This window comes from Aspergillus caelatus (assembly GCF_009193585.1).
Source record: "Aspergillus caelatus strain CBS 763.97 unplaced genomic scaffold BDV27scaffold_525, whole genome shotgun sequence".
Lineage (NCBI taxonomy): Eukaryota > Fungi > Ascomycota > Eurotiomycetes > Eurotiales > Aspergillaceae > Aspergillus > Aspergillus caelatus.
This window is the reverse complement of record NW_022475788.1, coordinates 1-8,261: the sequence shown is the minus strand read 5'-3', so window position 1 is coordinate 8,261 and position 8,261 is coordinate 1. Positions and strand designations below refer to the sequence as shown.

At 50.6% G+C, this 8,261-nt stretch overlaps 3 protein-coding genes across 3 annotated transcripts; 2 read left to right on the top strand and 1 right to left on the bottom strand.

The window, feature by feature from the left end:
* BDV27DRAFT_93107 (U6 snRNP complex subunit PRP24) lies at nt 1-4,461 on the top strand. Its single transcript, XM_032077980.1, has 3 exons — nt 1-2,857; nt 2,918-3,142; nt 3,206-4,461. Exons 1-3 carry the CDS (start codon nt 299-301, stop codon nt 4,295-4,297), a joined length of 3,876 nt encoding a protein of 1,291 aa, XP_031920295.1. The 5' UTR covers nt 1-298; the 3' UTR covers nt 4,298-4,461.
* A 1,236-nt stretch (nt 4,462-5,697) lies between these two features.
* On the top strand, nt 5,698-6,895 carry BDV27DRAFT_93076 (uncharacterized protein). Its single transcript, XM_032077978.1, has 4 exons — nt 5,698-6,025; nt 6,092-6,153; nt 6,231-6,515; nt 6,578-6,895. The coding sequence occupies exons 1-4, from the start codon at nt 5,926-5,928 to the stop codon at nt 6,749-6,751; spliced, it is 621 nt and encodes a 206-aa protein (XP_031920294.1). The 5' UTR covers nt 5,698-5,925; the 3' UTR covers nt 6,752-6,895.
* A 27-nt stretch (nt 6,896-6,922) lies between these two features.
* BDV27DRAFT_93085 (putative pathogenicity factor) lies at nt 6,923-8,195 on the bottom strand. The gene has a single exon (XM_032077979.1). It carries the CDS (start codon nt 7,945-7,947, stop codon nt 7,111-7,113), a length of 837 nt encoding a protein of 278 aa, XP_031920293.1. The 5' UTR covers nt 7,948-8,195; the 3' UTR covers nt 6,923-7,110.
* Nucleotides 8,196-8,261: the final 66 nt, after the last annotated feature.

Here is an 8,261-nt window from a genome sequence, read left to right as displayed (position 1 = left end):
TTTTTTTCTTTTTTCACTTCCCTTTCATTCTCAATCTATTCTTCGCTACTTTTTGTTTTGCGCAACCTATCGTGGTTTGAGCTTACCACCCCCCTTCGGAAGAAAGAAATTGTGACTACCCGGTTCCAGAGTCTAGACAGGCTGTGGCCGGGGCAGGAATGGACTCGTTGATGAGGCGACTGAAGATTGTTCTTTGATTTGGTGACTTCTCTTTTTGTCAGTTTCTGGGTCCCACTTTCCCCAGAGCCTCAGAAGCAACTGATTCTTCTTACCCGTCTTCAAATCCATCTCAGCTTCAATGATGGACATCAATTCACTCCTCTCGCCGCAGGAGTCTAATTCCCAATCGGGGCGGTCTTCGCCCGCGGCGGCCCCAACATCTGTCAGTAACACATCCATCCCCTCCACAGGACCACCCCCAAGACCTCTGCGCAATCCTCGCGCCGGTCAAACCAGACAGGGCATGACCTCATCCCCGCTCGCGCAGCACGTTTTCGCGCCGCCGCATGTCTCAGAACCGTCGCCGCCAGCAATAAGCCCGACAGTTGGTCCCAACATGGGTAGTGGAAATGGGACTCCTCCGGCGGCGGACTTACCTCCTCCCCGACAGCCGTCGACCCCTGGAATGGACACACTCGCCGATTTGGCTTCAATGCAGCATCACCAACCCCAGCGCTCGAATGCCCCACTTCTTAGAAGCACCGAATCCTACGAGAGCCAGCTTTCTCCCTCGCCAATGTACCCCCATGTCAGTTCGGTCGCCCACAATACACCTACGCCACGATCGTCATTCGACATCGCCATGTCAGATGGCCCCAGGGAGGCCGCCCGCAGAAACTATATGGAAACGTCGTTGGTTCCGAATGCACAGCGGTTGGCAACCGAGCTTTTTGCTCAAATTCAAGAAAACCCTCAGTCGTACGACGCGCATGTAAACTTCGTTCGGCTACTCCATGCGGGATTCGTTAACCATGTATACCCACCGAACAACCCCGAGATTCATGGTGACCCTCGGAAGTATGATCTGCTCAAGGATATGCGGACCGCTCGCGAAGAGATGGACAAGCTCTTTGCGTTGGGGGAAGACCTCTGGGCCGAATGGATACAAGATGAAAGCATGCTCGCACAAACCGTGGATGAGCGCATTGCAGTGATGGAGTTCTGCCAGCGGTCAGTGGAGGAAGAGTACGGCAGTACAAAGCTTTGGAGTATCTACGGGGAATGGGTTCTTTATCTCTATAATTCTGCGCACGGTGAGGGTGGTCAACACCAGTGGACGGAAGAGGATCGCGCGATCGGTCGCGAGGTCTTCTCCTGGCAGTCGGTTTTGGATGTTTGGCAGAGGGGTGCCGAAGCGACTCGATGGAGGACGCCCGATAGCCATCTGGTCTGGGATCGACTGCTCGACCTGCAGATGCAGGACATCACTCGAAACCCAAGTCAGGAGAAGATTAGCCATGTGCGGAACTTATTCGACATCAGACTGCAAACCCCTCATGCCACCTGGGATCAGACTTTCCAGACGTTCTCGGGTTTTGTCTCCACCTATTACAACGCAAATTACGAAACCATCATGGCAGACACTGCAGGCCGATATGCAACGGCTTGCAAAGAACAATACTCCGCTCGCGAAGAGTTTGAAATCCGACTCCGTAATGCCACCGAGTCGGGCGACCTCACACAGGAGTGGACCATCTACACGGAATACATTGAGTGGGAAGTCAGCAATAATCATCGCAACCGCCATGCCAACTTTGAGTTGGTCAACGCTGTCTACCAGCGTGCAGTGCTTCGATTCCCAACCGACGCCAGCATGTGGGAGGACTTTGTCATGTTCCTCATCGATGAATCCATGCATGGTAATACGAACACCACGACGATTTCTACCCTGGAACGGGCAACTCGGCACTGTCCGTGCTCCGGTACTCTTTGGTCTCAGTACTTACTCAGCTCAGAACGGGAGGGTCAGTCCTTCTCCAAGATTGCCGACATCAAACACAAAGCCACCAGCACTGGTCTCCTTGATGTAGCTGGCATGGAGGAAGTTCTCAAGGTGCATACGGCATGGTGCAGCTACCTTCGTCGGAGAGCTTTCATGTCGGACTCCACCGATGAAGATCTCGACGTCGCAGAAGTTGGCATCCGTTCTGCCATCGAAAGTGTTCAAGAGCTGGGTGAGAAGAAGTACGGTCGGTCCTACCAGGGCGATCCCTTGTTTCGCCTAGAGCGCATCTACATTCGTTATCTCAGTGAAAGTGGCAGTTGGGATAGTGCACGGGAAACTTTCAAGGGTCTGATGGGTCGACGAGGCAACAGCTACGAGTTCTGGCTCACGTACTACGAATGGGAATTGATCTCATGGAGCAAATTCGTGCAAGGTGAAGCCACCGTTGATGCCGCGCGCCGGACCCCTAACCCCAGCTTTGCCACCGCCGTATTGAAACAAGCTATCAAGCGGACGGACCTGGATTGGCCCGAGAAAATCATGCAAACCTATATCGCACATTGTGAGGATTATGAGGACTCTGATGAATTACAGCTGGCCATTTTGGAAACGAGGAAGGCAATGCGGGCAGTCAGGGCCCGGCGAGAACGTGACGCGCGAGAACTGGCCGCGCAGCACGCACAGCAAGCCGCATCATCCGAACAAGCGACGCACCCTGAAAAGAGGAAACGGGAGGAGGAGGAAGCTAATGTAAATGGGTTGCCTGCTAAAAAGGCTCGCGGAGAAGAGGAAACATTGGCTGCGGAAGCAGAGCCAGCGGCCCTTCGGAGAGACCGTGAAAACGCGACAGTTGTGGTGAAAAACCTACCCCGTCAGATTACCGAACATAAAGTTCGACAATTTTTCCGTCATGTACGTTGTTCTTGTTGATCGCCCATCTGGTAAACTTACAACTAATTGGTAGCATGGCAGTGTGGTACGATAAACAGCGTCAAGATGTTTCCGGGCGACGGGAACTCGGAGGTTGCGGTCATCGAGTTTAATACAAGGGACGAAGCCCTTGTTGCGCAAACACGCGATCAGAAATCACTGGATGATAGTACCATCGAAGTGCAGATTGGGACCTGTTCGACATTGTTCGTCACCAATTTTCCTCCGGAGGCAGATGAAAACTACATTCGTGACCTGTTCCGTGAGGTGAGTTTGTTTCCATCCCTCTTTACCATCCCTTAGCGACATAGCGTCACTGACATTTAGCAGTGTGGCGAGATCATCGATGTTCGCTTCCCATCGCTCAAATATAATACGCACCGACGTTTCTGTTACGTGCAATTCAAGACCGCAGAGGCAGCGCATAGCGCCACCAAGTTGGATGGGACTACGGTTGGTAAAGGTCTAACGCTAACGGCCAAGATCTCGGATCCTTCTCGGAAACAAGACCGTCATGGTCCTATATATGAAGGACGGGAGATCCACGTGTCGAATGTAGACTTCAAGGCCAGTGAGCGTGATGTCCAGGAGCTCTTCTCGAAGTATGGGACCGTAGAGTTGGTCCGCCTGCCTAGGAAGGTCGACGGTGGCAGCAAGGGCTTTGGTTATGTTGTTTTTTCAAATAAAGAGGAAGCCACTGCCGCTGTTGCTATGGACGGGCAAGAGTATCGCTCGCGAACCCTCCACGTGAAGATTTCCGCTCCCCAGAGCACTAAGCGAAGCGCGACCACCATCGTGTCTCATGTCGGGAAATCTCAATCCCCTGCAGCCGAAGTAAACGGGAGTAAAGCATCAGCGGATGCGGACACTGCTAGCGGAGAACGGGCTGCGCGTAGCTTGGGACTGATGAATATTCCCGACACGGTGAACGACGCGCGCATCCGGGCCCTTGTGGAGCCCTACGGCAAACTGATCAAGGTTGTCTTACGGCCCGATCACCAGGGGGCCATTGTGGAGTTTGCCGATGTTAATCATGCCGGTCGGGCTTCTTTGGAGCTCGAGGGTCAGGAGATAGCGCCCGGGCGCAAATTGCATGTGGGCACAGTACCAGAGATGCTGAAACAGTCCGCCGAGAATAAGGACGGTCGCACACAACCATCCAGCAAACCGAAGGAGAAGCAAGGGGCATTCCTCCAGCCCACGGGGCCGATCAAGCGACCACCACAGCCCGGTTCGCGGGGTGGCCGGCGAGGGGGTCTCGGGGTGAAACGCGCCGTCCCTCATGGAGAGCACAACGGAGAGAAAACGATGACGACGACGACAATGATGACGACCGACAGCGCACCCTCCGCGGAAGGAGGGAAGCCGAAAAAGAGCAATGATGACTTCCGTGCGATGATCCAGCGGGGTCGCGAGGAGTGAGGTACTGGCGCAACGAATTGCATGGCAGGTTTGGCGTTCCTCCCCAGTCGCTTGCCCTTAATTTTCTTTTTTTTTGCCCTTCCTATTTCCCTATGTCTCTTATGAAATGAATTGATTTGAACTCTCTGTCACATTTGTCCCTGGTGGGTGTTGCATTGCCATGTTCGTTGTATAAGTACCATGATCAAGTTTCTACCACTATTTTGCAGCTGGATTTGCAGGTTGCTATTGACTGTAGATTACTGTTGTGTATCTTTGTCCTCTTTGTTCCTGCGGGCTTTTCTCTTCGCTTTCTTTCTCTACCATTACTTTTGAAGTCACTACATAATTAGTAGTCGCCGCTAGATAACCCGGGAGGGCGTACACCGTCTCCCATCGGAATGAATCCGCGCATCTCGTTCATGACTGACTGCCTCGACATTGTTCGTAACCCTATAGTAGTACTGAGGACCGAGTCTCACAATGTAACACCCCATGTATGTAACGTGACGTCAACGCGCCTGGGTCTTTACCCATTCATGTACATTATGAGTAGAAGATGAATACAATCTAGTACAAACTACATAGTTGGACAAGTATTTTCGCGTGACAGAATGACTTGCTTTAGCACGACTTTTCTCTGAGCCATTGCTGGCCAGAGCTTGGGTGATATGACAGACTAGTCGATGTGGACTAAGGAATTAGAGTTAATCTCTCACCGCCCAAAGCGCGCGGCGGGAGGGGGGGGGGTGGGAGACGCTTGGACCGATCCTGAGGCATTTTTCGTATGCAATCCTCCGTATCAGAACCAACCTCCCGTTATCATCAGTCTTGGAAGAACTCAAATGATCACGTATAAAAAGAAAACATCTCTCGGATACTTCGTCTGTTATATGTGATTGTACGGTGGATTTGAGGGAGGTGAGTCCCTTTCAGGTGGGGTGAACAGTACAGTACATATACATACATACAATCATACAATCATACTACTACATCAAGTGGTATGGTAGTATGAATGTATGTACGCTCTGTACTGTACAGCCCGCGAGGATCGTCCGAGTCACCTGTTTCTAAGGCTCTCATACATACATTTCCTTGTTTTTCTATCATTCCAAACAAAAAAAGTCTTACGATTCTCTCTCTCTGTTTTTTTTTTTTTTTTTCTTTAATTCCTCCTCCTCTCTTCTCGTGAATTAATTGTTGTTGAATACTGAAGGTCTCTAAAATCAAATTTAGAGTTCTAAAGTGTAAAAATATTGTCCCATTGAATTGAGGAGAAAAGCTCCACCAAGAATAAAGCTGGAGCTCCGCACCCGTCGTCGTTTTTTTATCACCTGGCCGGGTGGGAAACCTCAGGCATGAAACCCAACTTAATCGCTCTCGCTCGCACTTCTTCTCCCTTTCTCTTCTTCTCTCCTTCCATGACACATTAAATTTATTCCACTAACAGTACAAACCTTTATCTCTCGGGCTGGAAGATCTCTGCCTTTCCTTAGTGGATCAAAATCCCCGTAATCCATCCTCGAGACCTGTCATTTAATCTCCCCGATCGGCCGGTCGTCGCGATCGCTCAACATTTACTCCTCCCTCTGTCGTCATTTCATATAAATATATATACTACTACTACTACCACTACCACTACCCCCACGATGGATTTCCATCTGGTACCACGCGGCGAAGATCGAAACTACACAGGCTTTCTAACGAAAACCATTGTCTACACATCATCGTTAATTGTCTTTCTAGCTTGTAAGTGCGCCCGTCGCAATCGTAACTTGGCAAACGAGTATGACGACAGACTGACGGGGAAGGCAGCATTCGGCTTAACCGTATCCTCCATTGTCGTCCCAAAATGGATCAGCTATTCCAACGATCAGGTGCGGAATCTCTTGTAGTTTTATTTGCTGTTTTCATGTCTCGATCAGCATGCGTACTAACCCTTCCATCGATCTAGATCTGGTATTCATACGGCCTCCATCGGCGCTGTTCCTCAGTCACCGATGCCTGCGTTAGTTTCCCCCAGCAGGACGATTGCAGTGGCCGGGGCCGCTATTTCTGTTCCATGTGGCGCTCTGTGGGCTTTCTTATGTCCTTTGCCGTCGTTTTGGAGGGCATGAGTATCGTCGCATACTTGATCATATTAACCGGTGGGAAGCGATTGCGGGAATCCGGGTGGAAGGTTCTCAGTTTGTTGATCGTGTTATCGGTCGTTGTTCAGGCGGCGAGCATGTCGATTGTGGTACGTTTTGATCAACCTGGCTGGCTTAGAAATATAATTCGTGCTAAATATCTCTGCTTCAGGCCTATTTGTACGACCATGACCCGCGGTTTTTCCCCGGCTGGAGACTGGATGAATCCTGGATTTATTGTACCATTAGCTGGTGTGTCAGCTTGCTCTGTGCGGCTGCCCTTATTGTTGCCGGTCGCGTACTGCCGTCAGAAGGTGGCTATGAGTTGATCCCCGACCATTCTTAATTCAACTCTTATGGAGACGATATGTCAACGGTGGTACGATTCGATATACGTTTACGGCGGTGCATTTGTGATTTGCGGTTCTGCGTTTTTATGCCGCTTTCTTTCTTTTCCCTGCTTCGACATTCTGTTTAGCTTGGTGGTTTTTCGTTCTTTTTTGAATGTACATACAGACTAGATGTCTACGAGTAATGTTTATGACACGTGAGTTTCTGTCCATTGAATGATACCGACTGACTTCAATATCAAACTGTCCAGAACTGACCGAATAACAGGAATGCAACTCGACTAGTTGTTTCAATCCATCTCAACGCCGAAATGAAAGAAAGAAATGAAATTCAATCAATTTACCTCGTGAACGTTCACATCCCCTTCCCATTAACCCTAGAACCCTTCTTCCCATTCCCACCCTTCTTCCCTCTACCTGCATCCCTCCTCCCACACCTTTGTCTCTTCTTCGCCGGAGCCAAAACCCAAGGCTGAAACGTCGGCAAAAGCTCAATATCCGGAAACACAATCCGACGAGCCGGCACACCCTGTCCGCGCAGAGAATCCATCTCCCCACGCACCCGACGAACAAGGTCCCTCAAATCCGCAAAAGACTTATCCCGCCCAACCTCCCCCAGAAGCCAACCCGGCACAGGCGAAGCCACAATAGTCGGTTTCCTGCGTCTGCCACATTCGCCCTGTACCCGCGCACCATCACCGACAGGGGCAAGCCCAGCAAAGGCAGACGACGAGCCCGACCCCGACGAGAGCGTGGTAAGATCACACTCAGTCGTGGCAGTAGTATAAGAAGTAGATGTAGATGTAACCTCCCCTCCATCCTCCACCACTTTCAACCTCTCCACCTCCCTCTTCCTCAACACAACCTCCCACCCCAAAACACCACCCCACCTCTCCATCCTCCCCAGAACAACCATCAACAACTCACACTGCGTAACCGGCCACTCGACCCGATACCGCGCCCGCTGGTAATGTTGTCGACAGTAATGCACCCACACATGGTCCGGGAACCGCTTCGTGGCGTACTTATTGCGGCCGAATATATGCGAGATGACTTTTCGGCGTGGATTGTTGGTTTTACTATCGTCGTCTGTTGCTGCTGGACAGGGGGTTGTGAATTCGCAGGGTGGGAGGAGGGGTTCTTCTTGGGTTTGTTTTTCTTTTTCCTTTTCTTTTCTGGGTTTTGGGGGCATTTTCTTTCTTTCTTTCTTTCTTTCTTTCTTTCTTTCTCTCTTTCTTTCTTTCTTTCTCTCTCTATTTCTCTCTTTGGGAGATGGGTTTCTTTTTTTTGTCTGTTTTCTGAGAGAGTGTTTCTTGTTTTCTTGTTTGGTTTGGGGGAACTGGGTTTGGGATGGATGGCTTTGTTTAGAAGGGGGATATGGGATGATGGGGAGGGTCTCTTTTATGTTTTACTCTTATATATATGGGGTGTGGGTGTTTTGATTGGAGAAAGGGGATGATATTCTGGTGCCTGGTGGGGAGGGATAGTGATTCTTGTGGGCGGGTG

Coding starts and splice junctions, on each gene's coding strand:
- BDV27DRAFT_93107 (XM_032077980.1), top strand. CDS start 299: ATGATGGACATCAATTCACTCCTCTCGCCGCAGGAGTCTAATTCCCAA. Junction 2,858..2,917: donor TTCGACAATTTTTCCGTCAT/GTACGTTGTTCT, acceptor GTAGCATGGCAG/TGTGGTACGATAAACAGCGT. Junction 3,143..3,205: donor TTCGTGACCTGTTCCGTGAG/GTGAGTTTGTTT, acceptor GACATTTAGCAG/TGTGGCGAGATCATCGATGT.
- BDV27DRAFT_93076 (XM_032077978.1), top strand. CDS start 5,926: ATGGATTTCCATCTGGTACCACGCGGCGAAGATCGAAACTACACAGGC. Junction 6,026..6,091: donor GTTAATTGTCTTTCTAGCTT/GTAAGTGCGCCC, acceptor CGGGGAAGGCAG/CATTCGGCTTAACCGTATCC. Junction 6,154..6,230: donor TCAGCTATTCCAACGATCAG/GTGCGGAATCTC, acceptor CCATCGATCTAG/ATCTGGTATTCATACGGCCT.
- BDV27DRAFT_93085 (XM_032077979.1), bottom strand. CDS start 7,947: ATGCCCCCAAAACCCAGAAAAGAAAAGGAAAAAGAAAAACAAACCCAA.